This window comes from Lygodium microphyllum, chromosome 30, assembly GCF_053477565.2.
Source record: "Lygodium microphyllum isolate KBCC chromosome 30, Lygodium_microphyllum_v1.1.10, whole genome shotgun sequence".
Lineage (NCBI taxonomy): Eukaryota > Viridiplantae > Streptophyta > Polypodiopsida > Schizaeales > Lygodiaceae > Lygodium > Lygodium microphyllum.
Genome location: NC_141164.1, coordinates 87,019,843 through 87,042,287, shown reverse-complemented (window position 1 = coordinate 87,042,287; position 22,445 = coordinate 87,019,843). Strand labels below are relative to the sequence as shown.

The window sequence follows — 22,445 nt, the reverse complement described above, 5'->3', positions numbered from 1 at the left end:
GTAAAAAGAGAATTATGGGGAATTGTAACAGCCCTTAAATGTGATAAGGAGTATTTTATGGGTCCTCATGTAGTCATTGAGACTGATTGTTTGTCGGTATTGGGTATGATTACTAGTTGTGCTACTCCAGACATTGCTATGCTCCAATGGATTGCATACATCAAATCTTTGAACCATAAATTTTAGCACATGCTCGGATGGATGACTTTCTTGCATCTAAAAATGATGTTTTGATTGGTGAAACTGAATTGGTAGCCATTGTAACTACATATATAGCTCTCATAAATGCAAGGAAAACATTAAATGCAATAAATGCAACAATTATTTTATCAAGTATAAGTGTTGTAAGAGTGAATTTAGCAATGCAAGGAGTTGCTACAACATTAACAAAAGCTTAGATAGCAAAGAGAAAACACTTTAGATGTTACGTATCTTATGTAGAAGTTTTTTTGAAAGACAAATATGCAAGAGACTGCTGGCTGAGAATTGGTCAATATCTCAGCACATTAACAAAGAGAGACGAGTGGTCGGATGAGGAGTTTAAGAAGATCTTGGGTAATTCACTATATGTGTACCATCTATATCACATGCGTTCAATGACTATTTATAAATATCCTTATTTGTGAAATTTTTATTAATAAAACATAACCCTTTTCTATTCAATCTGTAAGTAACCCCTTTCTACGGAACCCTTTTGTATGTAAAAAATGTGTAAAAATAGTATTTTTAAAATCCCTTATGTTAAACCCACGTGATACATAAATATATTTATGACTGACCTCCCCTAGAAGAAGATCAAGATGCAAGCCTATGGGTTTTTATTACTTATGGAAACATGCTAAGAAGAAACAAGGTATGCCATTGCGAGTTTTGGGTGACAGAGCTTAACAAGTAAATGTTATACAAGAACTTTATGAAAGCATATGGGCTGGCCATAGAGGTGTTTGGGGTACTTTTGCAAAGATCAAAGAAAGATATTGGTGTCAGGGCATGCATAAGGATGTTGCTTACTTTCTGAAAACATGTACAACATGTCAAATGTATTCATCAGTGAGGCATTGGGATGGATTGAAGCCCACATATCCCTTGTCTCTTCATTTTAAGTAGATGGTGGATTTAGTCATGATCCATATAGGTCTTTGTTTGGTAAATGAGATATCTTGTACTTGCATGTGAAGACTTGACTAATCAAGTGGAAGGGAGATCTCTACGTACCAAGACAACAAATGTATGTGTGTAATTTTCTCTTAAAAGAGATCTTTTGTCAATATGGCTATGTGGAAAATTTTGCAGTAGATCGGTGTGAATTGGATGCAGATGAAGCCCATGGTTTCTTTTCATGGTTGGAGATAAATCTTGATTTAACTTTAGCTTATAAACCTGAAGAAAATGGAAAAATTGAAAAGAGTCACCCACCTATTGTGAAGGCATTGGTAAAAGCATGTGGAGAGAAGGTAAAAGAGTGGCCACAATTGCTCCCTTATGCTTTGTGGACTGACAAAACAACTCATAGTGCTCTTACAAGATATATGCCTGTTGAATTGATGTATGGTCAAAAACCTATCATGTTGATAGAAGAGATGAAATTCACATGGAGTGTGCTACATTGGAAAGAGAAGTTGAACCAAGAGGAGTTGTTGGCCTTACATATTAGATAGTTGGAAAGAAAGTCAAAAGACATAGAGGTAGCAGTTACAACGTTAAGGGCAGCTGCAAGAATATAGAACAAGAAATGGTTTGACAAAAGACATAGATTGAGGCCAAGAACCATACAAGATGGAGATTGGGTGCTAGTTTATGATAGCAATTTGGACAACCAGCATAGTGCCATGCGTAAAGTCTCCAAACGATGGTTCAAACCCTATGTGGTAAGGCAGGTGTTTGATAATGCTACTTATGCACTAAATGAGCTAGATGGAATAGCCATAAAACTTTCGATAGCAAGGAAAAGAATCAAATTATTCAATAGGTGGGAATCTACTACCTATGAGTTGCCAGAACTAGAAGGAAATAGTGGCCATGATACAAGGGCTAGCATCTAGGAGGATATGGAAGATGAAGAAGCAAAGGATATGGTTGCAAAGGATGAGGAGGACTCAAAAATCTAGTGACAACTAGGACTTGTTGTTGGCACATACCTAAGGATGTGTAGATTTAGAGAGGGTGGATATCATGCCACTATATGTAGATATAGTGTGAAAAACCTTGGAGTACATCATCATCCAACTTTCATATTAATCTAGAGAGTCAATATCATATTAGTCAATAGTGTTAGTATCCATAGTTTGGATAGTTCCAAAATACAGGATTTTTAGACAAGTTTAGCTTATTTTTGATATTTTGGATATTCTTTCTTATAAATATCTTTAAAAAGTACAGAAAACTTCTAGAATAGGATAATATGCAAAAAGCAAGTGGCTTTTCAACCAATTTTGGAGATCTCATGCAAAAAGAGGGGCTTCTAAATTCGTATAGCACACAATCTCAGTTTTTTAGGCAGCAAACAACACTCCAAGAACGAGGAGAAGAATAAGGAGCGATCTGGGAGAATTCTAGCAAGTGTCATGAGGTTTTACTCCCCTTTCAGAGCCAATGGAAAAATTAACCTTACCATTTGAGAAGCAAAGAAGAAGCTAGTGTTTGGTGCGTGTTTTTGGTCTACTAGGGAGATTTAGGAGATCTAATGCTTGGAGATTGCTTCCGAGTAGTCCCAGACAAGGATTTTGTTTATCTTCTCGAGTTCTATCAATACATAGTGCTTTAAATCATTGAGATTTTTCTTTATCTTGTGTACCTTTTTTCTATTCTTTTTCTTATCTTCTATCTCATATTCTCTACTTCCTTCTCTCTTTGATGGATACGACCTTTCGACTAAAACCCCTTTGCAATGCCCAGAAAGGATAGGTGTCTCCATTAACCTTCCACCCAAGACGAAAAGTATTTTTCTTTTAGGAATGTGCCTCACACTAATGGAGAACCATTCAAGGCACTCATCTTGTTAATGTGCACACAAGGTAGAACCATTTAAGGCGCTTATTCCCTCCTATAGTTGCCACCTAACAACAGTTGCATTGCTCCTTGGCACTATGGGCCTCCTTCTAGTGGCTATCGGGTATTTCGGTCCCCTTTGTCTTGAACCATTTCTTAGTGGCGGCTCTAGGGCTCGCCCCCCTTGGTGCACCTTCACACATTGGTATCCTCATATCTAGTAGCTACAAATTAAACTTTGAAAGCCTAAAGCTTTACACCCTCAGTTTTATTGACTTGAGAGATGTTAGAAAGTAGAAGCCTAGTCACAAGAGTCCTCTCTAAGCTAGAAGAAGACAGTGGCCATCGAGTAGAGATGACGAGAAGATCCCATGTAAGATTTGAAATGACATATTTTAAAAAAAAAACAAGCTCACATGCGATCGCTATCCACACATTCAAGCTACTGGATGTCCATAACATGGATTGGGATTCATGCAATTTGTTTTTTTTTAAATTTCAAATTTCTATTACAAAGGTTTCTTCAAACTTCAATGCAATAAGAAGAAATATCAAATTCCCTTCAAGTTTACCAAAAAGAACAAAAGGGCAAATTAAAAATGGCTACAATTTTTGTACCTCCAAACCATGCTTCCACCCATGACTCAAATTTGATATGTGATAACGAATTTTGTAACAAATTATCAAGCTTAGTTTTCTTTATTAATAGGCACTTGCATTGAATATGCGCATTTAATAAAAAAGTTTTATTTAATATGTATGGGTGAATGGTTGCTTGGACGGCATAACCTTATGATTGGGTGGGCTCAATTTGTTGGGTACCATTCCTTACAGATCGTTTTAATGTGAAAGCATATGGAGCATGTTTCATGGGAGGTGTCACCAATAGTGGAAATATTGGTGTCTATGAACCAAGTGCATGTCATCATGCCAAAGGCTCAACATATTTATATATGCAAGATTACTTAAGCTAAGAAAATGTTTGATTTAGAGATAGTCCCCTAAATAATGGTTCCTAATTATTCTTTTTAAGTATTCTAAAATTAGTCAAGGCGAAGTAGTTCATGATGGGCTTAACTTAGACCATATCCATAGTGATGCCACCTCCCTTCTAGGGTGTTTGCAGTAATCAAGGGATGGTGCATTATAAGTCCACTAACAAATCTTGTAAGGGGAAGGATGAAGTCTTAGCCATGATGTTTCCCACACCGATGTGACACTCATGTAGTTTTGTTTATCACAAGAATGATATTTCTTGTGTTGTTTGTTTTAGTGGAAAATTTAAAATAATATTGACGTTGATGTACCAAAATTTTTGTAAAATGGCACGAGTAGTTGTTGTGGTCTTGATTTAGAAGCTTTGACACATCACATATTTGCATATTGATGGTCCAGTTTCAATAAGGAATATCATTTTTCCTTGAGAAATATGCATGCATGTGGCACTTAAAGGAGCGAGTGCTAGTCCCCTCCAAGCATTTCCTATACATCAGTCAAGGGGGGTGCTATCCCCCTTGAAACATTGGCTATCGGTCAGTTAAGGGCCAATTGGACATGCAAACACAACAAGATGCCAACCACTCTTGAGACATTGGCTATCGACCAATTGAGGGCCAAGTGGACATGTAAACACAAGATGATGTTAGCCACTCTCCAGAGATGACCTCATTAGCAAGGGTGGGGTCATTTCATAGGAATGTCCTTAAAAGGGCAAGAGTTATAAGGTCTTAGTGGACAATAGCATGGGGTTTTCCACGTGTCGAGTAGATGTGTCAATACTAGATCAACCCCTAGAACCACAACAATTCACCACTCAATGGTAGTGTCAATCAAGACCAAAAGCACGTCACAAAAAATAGTAACAACCTATGGGGGCTTCAACCATGCTTGATAAACTCATTGATCTTCTCCCCCATAGTGCACCCTTCTTTTGGCACATAGAGATAGATCCCTCACAATTTCATTGAAAATATCCAAGTATAGTGAACTTTGCAAGAAGCTTGGGTGCTCTAACATTGGAATGCTTACCCTAGTGATTAAGATTGTTTTGCAACCATTTAACTAGAGCATTAGGGACATGAAAGGACATCATTCCACCTATGTTTCTCATATGGCCAAATCCATATGGTGAACTTTGAGAGACCCATACTTCCAATCCATGCTAACAACATTGATTCGGTTTCTTTTCAGTTTCCTTGTGCCTTACAAATAGCCAAGACATGGTACAAGAAAATATAGGGCAATGATCGAAAGAGAGAGCTTGGAAGCTGAACATCTTTGGTAATATGCAAAGAATTGGAAGTATAAAGGAATGTTGAGTCATTCCCATGTGGCTAGTGCCCATCCACATTGATTAGACTGTGATCGTAAATCTACAGGAGATATAAGGAGCTTTCCATGTTGTACAACTGCCACTTAGGCCGTTTCCCATCTTTGATTACAAAATCAGGTGAAATTTCTGTGCAGCCATGAGTGAATGTGAATCTCAGTTACAAAATCAACACCAAATTTTGTGCACTCAACGGGGCTGAAGATCACATCATGGCAGCTCCTTCTTCTTCTTCGTTGCTCGGATGAAACCTGCCGTTGGCCACCTTCTCAATCAGAGCCTCCACTGTGACGTCAAACGCATCCTTCATTTCCAGTAATTGCGACCTCGGATCAGCATAGATTAACCTTGGGATTAAGCTAATCACTTGCTCTCTCAGGCGTTTCACCTGCTGGGGTGGTATGCTTCTCAGGACATGTTCAATCACTACCTTCTTCTTCTTCACATCCTCATCCCGTATAAACACAGAGTAAGCACTGTGGCTCCGGGGCAGATGCCACACGTATTGAGAATAAGCAGAGTGTGGGTTGAAGAGCACAGGGATGCATCCAGCCACCATTGAATCAAACAGAGACCTTCTGGTGTAAGAATCCCCCTGGGGCTGCAAGCAAAACACACTCCCTTCAAACAATCTCATCACACTGAGGGGGGAATGGCACTTGCTAGCTCCTCTATCACACTCCAGGAGACTGCAGGATGAGGACTGCTTGCATTGTTGGATGATCTCCCCCCTGATGGAGTCCTCTCTCTCTTCTCTAGGGGCTCCTGCAAAGGAGAAGAGAGAGGGCCTGGGGAGGGCTCGCATCCGGTCCTGCCAGGCGACCACATCCGCGTCGGACGATGGGTGGAAGTATGTGGGATAAGGGATGGCATAGTCATTGGAGTGCCATGGGCTCTTCTCAATCAGCAAGGTGGACATGTTCCTTACTGCGGGGAGGAGCAAGAGGTTGTTGCCCCAATCAGCCTCCTCCTGTGTCAGCCTCCTGAAGTCCCATGTCATCCTTCCACACACCATGAAGTGGTTCCTCCCCCCACCTGATGCTGCCCACTCTGGCTGACCCTGCAGCCACCTTGCCAGCGCATGGGGCAGCGCATCCCGCGCAGACACATTTGTGCCCCATAGGTTCCTTGATACGTCCAGCCCTGCATAGAAAGGCACATACACCAGGGTGGCCTTGCTGGAATCCTGTGTCAAGCACCTGTACTGCTTCATCCTGTTATGGAAGATCACATCCAGAGCAAATTGGTTTGTAGCAAACCACCCATTTTCTGATACAATAGGGGCATTAATATGGGGTTCGCTAGGGCCTTTTTGATCATGACGATGAAGTTTGGGCCCAAGGCCATAATTGGAGAGAACCTTGCACATGTCAGCCCATGGGCTGAGGTCCTGACACCTTGCCAGAAGGTCTTGGTTGAAGGCAGGAGGAAGCTTGTGGACATAGACATATTTGCCATGGCAATCATCATCGTCATCATCATCATGTGGCAAAGATGTTGCTGGGTACTTGGCATGTGGAAGCTGCTGCAGATTGCTGCTGCTTCTGGAGATCAGATGCTTGCTGGCACTTGCAGTGGAGAAGGTGAGAGAATTAGAGGATGGGTAAGAAAATTGTTGTCTGTCCTGATGATGATGAATATGATTAGGGGGTGTGGTTGTGGAGGAGAAATGGAAGAGGCAATGCAAGCACCAGAGGCCAATCATCACAGCCAATGCCAGACAGCGATTTCTGGAGCCATAATTAGGCTTCGGACTAGCACTCTTAAGCATTTTCCTGTAAAGGAAAATATGGGAGGGAGAGAGAGAGAGAGAGAGAGAGAGAGAGAGAGAGAGAATCTGATCAAGGTTCAAGGATTTGTGTACTGATACAAATGGCACCTGCCACATACCATCCAAAACAGGTGACCAATGGATCATACAGACAATACTTGTGAGCACGGACAATCAATCAACCTGACGCTCCTGGGCATGAATACATGATGTAAGGCTTGCAGCCTGATGAATTATCAAGCTCTCTGATGAAACCCTGATAAGATTTTAATGGCTTCCATTACTCAACTAATCATCAGCACCAAAGGACTGCTCACTGATGGCTCAGGAGTTTAATTAATCACAAGGGATCTGATCGATCCGCAGAACAAATACAATCGCCAGATCCAGGCTTCCAGATTCATTTCACCAACTTTATGCATCTTGTCAAAAAACCAAGGCTTCTTGACCCGGGATCCTCATCACATCAAGGACATTTTCTTGTTCGACCAATTCAATTATTACATATATAAATATATGTATATATTTAAAGGTAGGTGCTCAACGTTAAACAAAATGGAAGATGGAAACAAGGGTCCCCTTTTGCCTAAGACCTCTTAGGTCCATCACCAACACCCACACGCAAGGGACTTCATTTAATATATTAGCCTAGCCTTCTCACCTATATCTTTTCATGATTCCTCCAAAGCTTGAAAGTAGCCTCATGAAATCTAAGGGTTCCTTTGTACAACTCCGCGACAAACACTATTGGAATACCTATTCCTTTCACTTGCATTCACACCCCTCTACCCAAACCCTTTGTATAGGTGCTTGAGCTCATTTTAGGACCCTTAGTACTGAAAGTGCATTTTGAAAGGGTCTTTCCATATATACCTTCGTTTTCCCTTGCATTTAACCACCCAAAATATTGTAAGCATGCAATCCTTATGTATTTTGTTAGGCAACATAATTTAAACGTATCAATCCAATTGGCTTATGTTCCCTGAAGAAGAAAAGTCACAAGAGAAGAAAACCTTACAAACAATCATGCATAATGGAAAAAAGTTGTTTTTTGTTGCTCAATAATACTCAAAATGCACAGCATTGAGGTAGTCAACCAGTCCAAATCTATGTGGGATCTCAAAACCATAACCAAGGCAAGAACGTGTACCTTCTACATGGTGCATAGAATGAGTTGAAGCTCTCTTCCATATGGTGAAAACTAAAACATGATTTAAAAAATACCATTCCCTGATAGAAGATGGCCGATATATACTCATTGCCTAGCCCTAATGAAAAACCCATAAAGTAATTCTAATGTAGTTTAGATGGCCCCAAAATTGATTCAATTTCAAGGAAGCTTATGAAGTGTAGTATACTACTTCATGGCAAACCAACCTTGCCTAAAAGATTATCAAAATCTAGACTAGTCTTGTAGAATCAAATAGATGATCACATCATGTGTGTACATCAAAATGGTAAGTACTTGATGCAAAATGCCTAGATAAAGAACAAAAATGCAAGTAGGAGATGATCCAAGTCGCCAATGAAGGCCATCCATGTGAAAGTCCTCCTAGAGCAAGTGTGAATGCAATGATGTGTCAATATTTCTAATGAATGATCTGTCAATATGTCCAACATAACCGTGTGGATCAAAAGCAATGTGCCCATTTTTATTTAACACTAAACACGACAAACGATTTGCCTAGTAAGGAGATACATCCATTGAAATAAACCTATGACTTTATCATATGAGGCATGCCCTTGAGATCAACATGGAAGGTTCAAGGTGCGAATGATAGTCCTCTATAATAATTAGTTTACTAATAAATCTCATTTACTTAAAATATATGCCAAATATCCTTACTTCAATACAGCATATATTAACTTTTATATTTATTTTACTTAAAACCGGTTTTTGAAATTAACTTTAATATGTACTTATTTAAATTATAGCTTAAATTTTGTGATATCTCGGCCCCTCCCAACATGTGAAAGGGACTTAGGGGAGGGGAGGGGAGTAATTTAAAACTTTAAATTTAAGAAACAATTTAAAGCCTACCTTTACACCTATCGGCTCGGCGTCGATCGCCGCCATCACCTACACGCTGCCTTCGTACTCCCGTCACGCCGCCAAGCAACTGCTGCTATGCTCCACTTCACCATTGCCATCATTCCGCCAGCTCCGCAAGATTTGCCAGCCATCAATATACACTCAATAGGTCTCGACGATAACGAGAAGCTTCGCTAATAATTAACGATAGTGGAGATTGCCGAGAGGAAAGTAGATCACGAAAGTTTCCAAGCTCCCATCAAAGGCCCCTTCTGGATCCCCCTCTCCGTCAAAACCCAAGTGCCTTTCCTCGGCCTCTTCCCATACTCCGCAACCAAGGAAGCAGCTTCTACAGCCGCATTGCATCCATTGTCTCATTACTCTCCATCGATAATCCTTCAAGATTGCCGAAGCTTAGGGAGCGCCGTTGCATGAAGCCGAACCTCTTTTCCAATCAATGGCACTCAAGATAAGAAGCTTGGGAACTATTAGTGCGGTAGTGGGCATAGTAGCAAGCATTGACAACGCACCAATTCTACCAAACCAATCTTCTATGCTTCTATTGTGTATAAACCTTTCTAATGGAAATGAGTGTTTTGATGCTCATTTCAGAACGACAAAAGTGTTATCACTTAAAAAGAATTTTAATTTATGAAGCTTCCCTTACAAAGCCCAACTTAGATTCACCAAATAAATCAATTATTAGGACATTGTACCTCTAGTTAGACTAGATATATTATCTTCAAGCATTATGTAAATCTTCATAACAAAAACTTGGGATTGTGTTTATCTCTTTCTCAAGAAAAATACCTTATTCACAATGCATACATTTAGAATAACTATTCTGTTGGGATATTCATAAAGAGTAGAAAGCCAATGATTAAGGGGCAAACCTCTTTCATGGGTAAATCATATTACATGATAGGGGGCCAATAGAGTAACAAGACCCAAATGCAATTCCCCTAATGAGAGTCGCATAAGGTTCTAAAAAAACCATGGTAAACTACCTTATTCAAGGGATAGCTGACACTACAAGAGAAAGGCCCTATACACGCGCATTGTACACGTGAAATAGCGGGCGCATTTATCAGCGTGTCTATTGGCGCTAGTATATAGACGTGAAGAACACATCTATATACCCGCGTTTTTAAACGCGCTTATGAATGCGAAAATAAACGCACAAATTTTTCATTTCTCATAAAGTCCCTAAATATGATCAAACATCTTAACAACTAGTATTTTTTAGAATACATTACCAACTTTACTTCTTCCTGAGTATTACAAATATACATCCAATCATTCAAAGCTAATTATATGCTACAATGAGTGATCAATCTCATCTTTAATGAGATCGGCCCTTGCTAGACTATCTACCTCTAGGTCTATGTTACCAATAGGCAATGAAACAAACAAGTCTATCCCACTGTTAGATGTATTGCTATGCTCAATTTCTTCATCATCTGCAACCATATTGTTATCCTCTTCTGCACTTCCTTGAACATCCTCGCGGGGATCATCTTGCAGCACTGCATCATGTATATCATCGATCATGGCATCATCATGTACATCATCATTGATTGTTGGATTGTCATCAACTATCTTTATGTTGGTAGCATTGCCATATATTGGTTTTGAACGATTAGATATGGAGATGACGTGCCACCATCGGTTATTGTTTACCATTGGGTGATATACAACCTGCATTTAAAAAATAAAAAGTAAGCAACTTAGATATTTATTGTATTTTGAGAATGTATCAAGAAGTAATATATATGAAAATAAATAGCTTCTAATATACCTGCTTGCATTGTTGAGGTAGTACGAATGTGTCATTCTTGCCTTGGTGAAATTTTGTAGAGTCAATCACTACAAAACCACTTGGATGACATCTAATTGTGTAATGCTCACCCGTTGTTACTACTTCTTTAAACCACTTCACATCTAGTACATATATAAAAAATCGCCTAAAGTCAAGCTTCAAAATATCTTGGATCAAGCCACAATAACCTTCCATGGTGCATTGGTATCCTGAACGTTTGCAAGGATACTACAATCCTGGGTATTTCTCGTATCATCTATACGTTGAGTTCAAAAATGTTTGCCTTTACACAAAATAGCATTAAACAATGTGCACTACTAGTACATTGTTGAGATCATATTAATGATTTAGTTAAAGATGAAATATATAAGATTATTATATCATATATAACTAAAGATAATTTAATTATAAGTATGTCTCACCTTTGATAAGCAACCTCGTGCATATTCCCACTCCTCTTGGGATATATCCATCGCCTCCTCTTTTTCCATCTTCTCCATTTCTTCATGTAGCCAATCTATATCAATATGATGTGGAAGCGCACTTAAATATTCTGGATATGGGACATTACGTCCATGTCTAGCACGAAATGCTTGTCTTTCGCTTACTCTTCTTGCCCTTGCTTCTATCAATCAGATGTACGAGTAAGTGTACTTGAGTAGTCAAAATGGAGCGAGAAAAAGTTTTGTCCACCAAAAAAACCACCTCAATTGGACAATACTCGAGCCTCTTGCAACGTATTTGGATTGATTTCCTTCAAACTCACAAATCTACCAACATGCAATTGAGAACGATGATTAGTTTTGTCCATAAATTCAATCAGGTTTACTATGTGATGTACGTAATATGTAAACTAAAAAATATGTATAATGTATACATACCTCGCGAGCTCACCCATCTTGTAAATGATCACGCACATCTTTCGAAACTAAATGCATCAGATTATGGCCTATGCCTCCTGCATAAATAGCAAGAGGTGTGTGCATAACGTGTCATTTGACCAACCTATGGGTCAAATATAACAAAGGAAAATAGGTCTTGGCCACTCTTTGCGTCACCCATACTAACCATCGCTCGCCTACCATAGAGGGTGTGTTCTGACAAAAGACCCCATAATCGACCAAGTCTTATCTCATCATTAATAGATATATCCAAACTAGAACCATAGTTGAAGAAAATCTCTTCTTCATAAGCAAAGTTTGCTAGCTAGTCCGCCGTAGATAGATTCTAATAATGCGGAACCAACTGAAGAGACACTCTATCAAACCCGTCAAGCAAGGTCATAGCAGTGCAATAATATATAGAAATAATGGGATTTTGTACTATGTAAGTCCCATTTAGTTGGTTCAATACCAATTGGGAATCTCCCTTTACTAACAATTGACGAATATTGCCCTTCTTAGCAATTTTCAGGCCCATGATTAAAGCTTTGTATTCTGCCATGTTATTAGTAAATCCATCCCCAAGATAAATAGCTAATTTCATCGTGACTCTATGTCAGGGACCTCTAATGACTACCCCGATACTCCCTTTCTTGTTCGGAACCCTAGACGCTCCATCAAAGTACAATGTGTACACGCACAATGGGTTCACATAGCCAACCATCATCACCTCTACTCGTAATTATGATAGTCAAAATTTAGCATTTTCAGAGGATGTACTAAAGAATCCATCCCACCTTCTTCATTAAATATAGCAAGGATGCTTATCAAAATTTGTAAGCATACAAAAGACTATGATTTCCTAGACAAATGATCCTTCCTCTTGATCAATCACTTTATATCCTTTACTCCACTAGATAAGATTTCTCTGATGATATCACTACTCCAAGTATGGGTGTTCCAAGTAAGGAATAAGCTACCCATCAACCAATATTTTCTCTTGTAGGTTTCTGATTAGCCCCGCATTGACATTCAAGGTATTTATTTCATTAGTGCATTTAGAGATAATAAGGTTTAATCTTATTAAGATTAACCTTATTTTTAAACTCCACTCCCTCAAGATTAGCCACAGTAATGCCATGGACTTATTTTTCCCTATTCTTACGATCTTGTAGGGGCTATCCCATTTAGGCTCAAGATTTCCTCAAAACAATTATCTTTGTGTATCATAATATAGAACTAATTGTTCCTTCTGAAAGGTGTATTTTGTTCAATTTTAAATCATGCACTTGCTTCATCCGATGCTTAGCCACTTCTTGGTGCAACAGACTCTGCAATTTGAGCTCATCCTTGTCACCCAAAGAGTGATTGATTGCAAATCTTATAGTTGGCAACTCAATTTCTAAGGGCAAAACACACTCCTCCCTAGACTAGCTTGAACAGGGTGTGGCCGATGACTCATTTAAACATCATGTTATATGCCCACACCGCCACATATAATTTCTTATCCTAGTCTCCCTTATTTTTGGGCACTATTTTTGATAGAATTCCCACAAGCTATTTATTAGTAACTTCAACTTGCCCATTGTGCTTAATTTGCCATGCTTCAGTCAGCCTTTTAGTCACCTTGTTTAGGAAATGGGCTCCACGGTCCAATACTAATTCTTTTGGCAGACCAAATCGGTATATAATCTGCTCTAATAGGAAGCTAGCTGTCTTTTTTCCATCATCCTTCCTCGTCGCTCGTGTTTCTGACCACTTTGTAAAATAGTCAATTGCCACTATGATATATCTATTCTGTGTAGAAGATGATGGGGTAATAGGACCAAAAAATCTATGCCCTACTTCTCAAATGAAAGTATAGCCATAATTGGAGTAATTGGCCACTTCCTATTCTCCCTACTGTCATGTCATTGACAAGTATCATATCTCTTACCATAATCAAATGCATCTTGGAAAATGGACGGCCACCAATGTCAGACTCTTAAAGCTTTTTGGGAAGTCACCCGTCTAGCAAAGTGCCCTCTAGAAGCAAAATCATGGCACTTTCCCAAAATGAAGGCAACCTCGTTAGGCATCACACATCGATGATAGATATCATCAACCCCTTGCAAATATAATGTTCCTACGATCTCAAAACCTACTGTCTAATTTGCTCTTTTCTAACTTAGATAAATTGGCTCCAGTCTCTCTTATTGATAGGTAACGCGTGATAGCAGCATATCAAGATGGGATCGAAGCCGTATCAATTTTAAAATTTTTCTCAATATCACTTCCTTCATCCAAAGTCTCTTTCAGCTCCCCGAAATCCACTAGGCATTCCACAATACCCTATAGCTTCGATGGCTTACTTCTAATCTCATAATCGAATTCTTGCAAAGTGATTAACCACTTTGCTAAATGATTAGGTGGCTGTAACTTATTCATAAACAATCTAATCCCCTCCGCGCTTTGTATAGAAAACTACCTTGTCATAGAGAATGCAGTGCCTAAATATTTTAGTTGCAAATACCATTGCAAGTCACAACTTCTCCATGTACGTGTAGTTGATTTCTGATATGCTGACTTTCGACTAGCTGCAAAAGATCAGGTGATACCATTTTTCCTCCTAGATTTGGGATAAACAATAGATGATACTATGCATGGTGTCTGCTGATAATATGTAAAATACTTCACCCCTTTAGGTGCCTTTACTAGCTCCTATTTCACAATCATCAAAAGCTACCTTACAAGGGTCACTCCATTCAAATAGATAGCTAAAGGATAATAGATTTGTTAAACACAAGGGATATGCTAGTAGGAAGGATGAACTGTATGTAAATATTCATACATTGTTAATTAGTCTATATAGTTACTCCACTAATTAATATATTTATGGCTATGAAAATCCTTACATGAATCATTTTGTGCCAACTGTGAGACTTCAAACCGGATAGTTACTCCACACCTCTTTTCTTTTTCTTTATGAAGGCTCCCTTGAGGTATCTCATATATCTTGTGGGAGTTCGAAAGCTACATATCTGCTGCTTCACCATCTTTTCCCTCGGTCTTCGACAACATCCAAGGTGCATGCAGTAACTCGATCTTTTCTCTGGGTCCGATGCGTGGGCAAGCTCGTCTCATATGTCCAATGCTACGTAAATCCTCCCTTACATTGACAGAATCACGAGCCTCAATTAAGTGATCCCATAATGTAGAGGCAACATTCTTGAATATATGCATGGGGTCCATCTTGAGTTCAGTCCAATATGGGAGACGAAAAAATATAGAGAATCTAAGGAACAAACACTACAAGATATAGACCTTATAGCGACGTTTAAAGCGACGAAAATACAAACAACAAAATTTGCCCCCGTCGTCGCAAAAAGCGTCGTTATTGACGACGCCATAGAATCGTCGCTATAACCGTCGCTATATGCGTCGCATTTGCGACGCATATAGCGACGGTTAAGAGAATTTGCGACGCTGATAGCGACGGCAATAGCGACGCGTGCAGTAAATTTGCGACGCAAATAGCGACGGTAACAGAGAAAAAAAAAAATTGTGGCAGGGCAGCTTGCACTGTGTGTTGTATGAGAGCCATACAAAATAGTTTCTGCACTGCTTCATACAAAGCGTTTGCAAACAAAAAGAATATATACTGAAATCATAAAACTGATGGATGAAATAAATACATGATATCGCATAAAATGCGATTGGTACAATCATAAAACAATATCACTAATACATAGAAAATGTCTACATAGATCGGGCGACTAAAAACTAAAGGTATGTGAGCTCTAAGGATCCAAGGGCGAGCTACAAATCGTCGTCCCCCGAAAGCTCTTCCCGCTGTAAAGGAGCATCAAACGGATTCTGCAGAAAAAGAAACAACATATCAATCCACCATACAATAATGCATTCAAATATCTCATGGTAACTACGGACAAAAAAGATGAGTGACTTACTGGGCCGCCGCGTCTATACAATCGGTCGATCAATGATCTGAGACCGTGCCTCTCCACATATCGAGTCTCAAGGCCTTGTGGATAGCGATTTGTAATGGAGTGCTGCAAAGAAAACAAAATGCTAACTGTTAGAAACATGATTGTCAGTACCTAGAATATCTCAAAAAAACAAATAAGCAAAACAAAAGAGAATCTTACAAAGTCCTCCAAATATGTCCTGTGGCCGCCACTCCCAAGATGATGTACCGATCCGGCCTCGATTCGTGCCCTCGCCGCCTCCCGCTGCTGACTCCAACGTCCTGGCGAATTTGTAGCCTCCTCCCTCAGTCGGTGCCAGTCGTCTGCATCTAACCACTCGGGCTTTGGAGCCCCACTCTTGATTGCCTTGCGTGCGTCGGATCGTCTATGTGACATGTATGCACGCATGCAATCCATCATCCAGCCCGTAGAGAATCTATCCACTGCGGCTGGCACCGGGAACTCCTCATGCAAGGATGCTACTATGTACTCCTTGCTCCCCTTCGGTATGTTCCTCCAATGATCCAGGACGTTGTGCCGAAAAACTTGTTGGCACAACTCCCTCATGCGAGCCATCACCCTCCTCCCCTCATCATTCATGATGATGGCTCCTGACCTGCCATCCACTAGGTATCCATAATCCCTAGGAGTGTGCCTTGTATGGGCCCTCTCCCATCTCCGTCCACACTCCTGGGCATATCCAGGAGACCCCTGAACATCCGGTGTACCGACGGGGGTACCCTCTCCCGGAGTGCCACACAAAGGGGTGCCGCCAGAGGGTGTGCCACCAAAAGGAGTGCCACCAGAGGGGGTGCCACCAAAAGGCGTGACATCTGCCGACGGCTGCGCAAAAGCCGGAATAACTGGAGTGGACGTCCCCACAGGTGTGACAAATCCTGGCGGTGACCGAGCTCCAGCTGAACGACGAGACGGAGACACCGCGTCCGTGTCTCCACAGCAGCACCCCCCTGATCCTCCTGCAGTCGCAGTCCCTCCCTCTGGCCCAAGTCGCGAGCGTCGAGATCGTCTACTCGAAGCTGAAGCATCTGATCGCGCCGAAGCTGATCTAGCAGAGCGCCCTGATGAAGAACGAGACAGCTCCTGATCTGCTATCTCTCTGAATCTCGCGAGCTGATCTGGAGACATACGTGCCATCATCTCCTGAAACTCCTCATCGCTCATCCCTCGACTCATCCTGAAAATGTCGATACCTGCACAGATAAAAAATAGTGTTAGAATAATCAATTTAAACTATACAAAGCACATTAATAAAATCATTTTTGAAAAATCCCTCTTAAAATGCATATCTTATCTACCTTTATGGAAGATCTAAACAACGAATTGAGTAATACAATTCTCCAAGAATGAAGTATTCTATGGTCCCATGTTGATCTCCTAACACAACTCTGCATACACTAGAAGGTCGATAGACATGTCACCACAAAACAACGAGTCTGTCTCGTTCTCAAAAAATTCTACGACTTCTGTATTTCCATCATTGTTAGCCGATGCAGGCTCCAAGCTTGCGGTGGCCTCCACCCCTTGTAATTTCGATCCCTCTATTTGCATATTTTCTTCATCTATGCCTGGAACATCGCTTTGATCGTATACTCTCGCACCTCGAGGAGTTGAAGGTATAACATACCACCATCGAGGTTGTCGGGGATTTGGATAGAAGATTACCTGTTCACAAACACTTACAAACCGTCTTCAAACCATTGTGACATAAACCATGTCGTATTACAATTAGCAAGCAAATGCCTAGTTGCACCCGTTCACAATGGGCCGGCAACACAAAGGTGTCGCGCAAATCCATCCATTTTTTTTTGGAATCTATTTCGAGAAATCCAGATGGACCTCGTCGAACTGTTGCGCCAGCTCCTCCAAGTACCACTTTGAACCACTGCACGTCGAATATTATCATGGAGAAGCTACGGTAATCCACCGTAATAATACTTTGCAAATTCCCAAAATACTCCATCTCATCCACAACCGTGTTCGGATCCGTTGCTCATCGCCGGCTCTCTTGCTCAAACCTTGTCATGACACCACAGTCCATTGTGGAGCGCATTTTGTCAATACGCGCCACCCGAAAATGCCGTCCGCGCGATCACGCTGCACTATATATTTTGTATTGCACATTGAAACACTCAAATTAGATATAGCAAGCAAATTTAGATATGACACATTCTAAACCCCTCATTACCTTTGGACTACATCCCCTCGAGAACTCCCACTCCTCCATTGAGACCTCTATCCCTTCGCTGGATGCTGCGGTCAAGGCTCCATACAACCATCGTGTTGACATAAACCGCGGCATCTCCTCCATGCCTTCGGGATATCGAATCGGTCGGTGATGCGTACTGCGTCGGAATTCGGCTCGTGCTTCCTCTCGATCTTGCCTTGCAATCTGGTACTTGGCGAGCCACGTCTCCATGGAGGCATGGTGCAACATACAAAAGCGATTCACCTTCTCTTCCATTGAGGCATCCATTCTTTTTTCTACCCCATTTCCAACCACTACATCTCCAGTCAGCCTGTCATCGTCCTTCAGCGTCCATAGCATTTCATTGTCTGGTTCCACCGTTGGTAGCCATTGTGAGATATGCACTAACGCCTCTGACACCAACCAACCTTCCGCCATGCTACCTTCCGGACGAGCTCGTTGTCGCACAAAGCCTTTCAGGGTTTTCATGAAGCGCTCCAGGAAGAACATCCATCGCATATGGACAGGTCCAGCAATCTCCACTTCATCCACAAGATGCACAAGAAGGTGAACTTGTATCGTGAGCATGCTAGTGGGCAGGTATTTCTCAAAGAGACAGACCGTCTCAACTGCTCCCCGCCTTGCGGATTCAATAGAGGACGTCTTAATCTCTTTCTGTGAGATCCATTGCACCAAAGTCGACAGCTTGTAAATGGCCCCGCGAATTTCTGGAGTTAAGCATCCCGCGATCGCGATCGGTAGGACAAACTGCCAAAAATGAGAAAGCATTAAGAATAATGGTCACTTTTCAAATTTCAAAATGTCCACGCTAATTAAAATCCATTCTGTTCACAAACCTGACATATCTTATGCCAATCATGGGATTTTAGCCCAGAAATTTGGTCATCTTTAGAAAATGCGGACCTGAGAGAACGCATCATACCCGTCGGAGTGCGGATAGACTTGATTACTTGCTTCACAATGCGCTCTTCTTTGGTAGACAAAACCCAGGGAGCGCGAGGAAGCTGCACTCCCCCTTCAGCACTCGATTGCGGCCAAAGCGCCTCCATCTTACCTACCTCCTTTAAATCCATTCGTGCCCCTATAGTGTCTCTCTTTCCTGTGATGTGGTCCCATAGCAAGCTGCCCACATTTTTGAAAATATGCATGGGATCCAACAAGTGGTTGACCTGTAAGTGGGTCCAATATGGCAACTCGTAGAAAACTGAGAACCGCCGCATTCCATTTGGATGTGAATTCGGGTTTACCATTTTCAGCTCGTACCAGCTTGCAGCGTTCATACGTGCTGGAGGTCGTCCAAGAAAACCTTCCCTAAGTTCATGATCCTCCGGCAAGAAAGCGGCGTGTCCTTGGTATACCATCTTCTTCATGGTTCGTGACCTTCGGGAGTCTAACTGTGGCCCACACAATGGACATGCATGATAACCTGAGGTAACGAGACCTGCAAGGCAATCCACGACCTAGTGAATACTTGATTGAATGAAATAAAATATAGATATTACCGGCGAGAACAAAGGTCTGCTCACCTGAGCACTCTCCCAATCCCGGAAAGTCATGCATCGTCCACGTGAGAATGGCTCGAATGTTGGCTGACCGCCAACCATCGTGCCTGCTCATATCTTGCACCGTGACCCCCTCCTCCCACAAAATCTTAAGCTCATCGACTAATGGACGAAGATACACGTCCATATTTTTTACTTTGTAGCGGCCCGGGACAAGCAAGCTAAGGATGAGATGTCCTTTCTTCGTAGAAAGCCATGGAGGAATGTTGTAGTTGACAAGCACTATAGGCCACACACTGTAAGAAGTCGAGCGCAGACCGAATGGGTTCACACCATCCATGGCGAGACCAAGCCGAAGATTCCTTGGCTCTCGCGCAAAGCCTGGGAAGGTAGAGTCAATGTGGCTCCATGCGCGCGAATCTGCTGATATTCGTTGAACTCCATCCGTGGACCTATTCTGCACATGCCACGTTGTCAAGCTTGCCATGGCAGACGTGCGAAACATGTGGTTTATGCGGGGGATGAGCGGAAAGTGTCTGAGGACTTTTTGAGGGATGGTTTGCCCTTGCAAGTCCTGTCGATACCTGTGAGCACCACACTTTGGGCATGTCTCCATACTCTCGTATTCATCTCGAAACAATATGCAGTCGTTGATACATGCATGGATGTTATTGTAGTCCATGCCAAGCTTCTGTAAAACATGTCGCGCATCATCACGAGACTCAGGCATGGTGTTTGCAGGTGGCAATATATGATATTTCAATAACCTGAAAAAATCATAAAACACCTTGAAAAATCTATCCATGTTTGCAATAATACTGTTTTTAAAAAAAAACAATGAAGTCTGTGTGCAAGGTACCTGAATAACTCAGTCACACTCGTATCGCTCCAACCGTATTTTGCTTGCACACTTAAGAGTGCAAGCAATGTCTTCAACCGAGATACTCGGCACCCATCATATAATGGTATGGATGCTTCCTCTCCGAGCGGGTCAGATGTCTCAACATCCATGGGAATCAATGCATCGATCATTGCCTCCATCTCAGGCTCCAAGATTGTAGGCAAGTCGGGAAGGTTGTCTGTCTCCTCTGGCATTGACGGTATAGATGGGCCTTGCGAGTGGTCGATTGGCTCCTGCAATCCATCCATCGCACGTCCACGAACTCTTCTAATTGGCCGCAAAGGGTGCACTCCCCCTTGGGTCGAGACATCACCCCCCTGGATACAAAATTTACCAACAAGACCCAATCTTATTGTGTATGGTTTTCAATTAGCTTGAGAGTACAATGCATGAAAAATGCTAACTTCAAATTACCGTTTGCTGAAAGTCTGCAATCGCCTGATCAATGATCTCAGATTGAAACTCGCCAAATCGTCGTACGTGTTCTATAGACAATCGGCGTTTTCGTCTAATTGCCAACTTGCATTGAGAGCAAGGACATGGGACACGCTGATTAAGATACGAATCGCGGTCTTGAACAATAGGACCTTCTTCGTTTTCCATCTTATCTACATTACAGCAAAGGAGGCTTAAATGGATAGCTTTATGGAGATGTACGTCAAGTTGCAAGTTGACCATAAACCTTGCATTGTATATAGTAGTCGAGAGATTTTCCGATGTTATATCTCGGCCTTGTATCATGCTCAACGATTTGTTTGTCCCGGTAGATAATTTTTTGTTATATCTCGGCTTTGAGTATAAGTAACCCATTTTAAAATTAATGCGCGCCATCTATGAAATTTTATAACTATAGTAATAAAATTTATTTCAATCAATTCTACTCATAGTCATAAGACCTGAGAGAAATTATCCTATACTCAATTTAAGGGTTTCTTTTTCTATAACAATAATTTTGGGTTCATTTTGATGAAGTACGTGGCCGTATGCAAAGCACATTGCATACCATTATCAATACGTATATTATCTTAAATTTTCTTCCCTTCCCTCTCCCTCTCTTTCTCTCCCTCTCCCTCTCTTCCTCTCTTTCTCTCACCCTCACCCTCTCCCTCTCCCTCTCGTTCTCTTTCTCTCCCTCCCTCATTTCCTCCCTCCCCCTCCCTCTCCCTCCCCCTCCCTCTTTCTCCCTCTCCCTCTCCCTCTCCCTCTCCCTCCCTCATTTCCTTCCCCTCCCCCTCCCTCTCCCTCTTCCTCTCCCTCTCCCTCTCTTTCTCTTTTTTGCCCTCTCCCTCTCTATCTCTCTTTCTCTCTCATTTCCTAAACAAGCAAAAAATAAAGTGATTTAAACATCCTCCAAGCAAAAGGGAGAGGGAGAGATACAATGCACTCTCCCTCTCTTTCTCTTTCTATCCCTCTCTCATTTCCTTTCCCTTCCTCTCCCTCTCACTCTCTTTCTCTCTCATTTCCTCTCCTAAACAAGTAAAAAATAAAGTGATTCAAACATTAAACAAGCAAAAGGGAGAGGGAGGGAGAGAGAGAATGCACTCTCCCTCCTTCTCCCTCTCTCTCTTTCTCTCCCTCTCCTATTTCCTCCCCCTCCCTCTCCCTCTCCCTCTATTTCTCTTTCTCTTTCTTTCCCTCTCCCTCTCCCTCTCCCTCTCCCTCTCTCTTACTCTCTCGTTTCCTCTCCTAAACAAGCAAAGAAGAAAGTAATTTAAACATTAAACAAGCAAAAGGGAGAGAGAGAATGCACTCTCCCTCTCTTTCTCTCCCTCTCTCTCCCTCTCCCTCTCCTTCTCTTTCATTTCCTCTCCTAAACAAACAAAAGAGAACGATTTAAACCTTCAACAAGTAAAAGAAAGAGAGAGGGAGACTCACCAATGAGAGATGGCGAGCGTGGGCGGCTTCTCTTTGCAACGAGGGCTCCTCTTCTCCTTCACGAACAACGACGGTGGCGGTGGCGGCAAGTCTCTTCCTCCTCTTCTCCCACAAAGCCTTGGCTCTCTCCCTTGCTCTCTCCCTCGCTCTCGCTC

At 41.6% G+C, this 22,445-nt stretch overlaps 1 protein-coding gene across 1 annotated transcript; it reads right to left on the bottom strand.

Moving 5' to 3' along the window:
* Positions 1 to 4,943: 4,943 nt before the first annotated feature.
* Positions 4,944 to 7,534, bottom strand: LOC148010078 (xyloglucan galactosyltransferase KATAMARI1 homolog). The gene has a single exon (XM_087673311.1). The coding sequence runs from the start codon at positions 7,233 to 7,235 to the stop codon at positions 5,523 to 5,525; it is 1,713 nt and encodes a 570-aa protein (XP_087529437.1). The 5' UTR covers positions 7,236 to 7,534; the 3' UTR covers positions 4,944 to 5,522.
* Between the last annotated feature and the right edge of the window lie 14,911 nt (positions 7,535 to 22,445).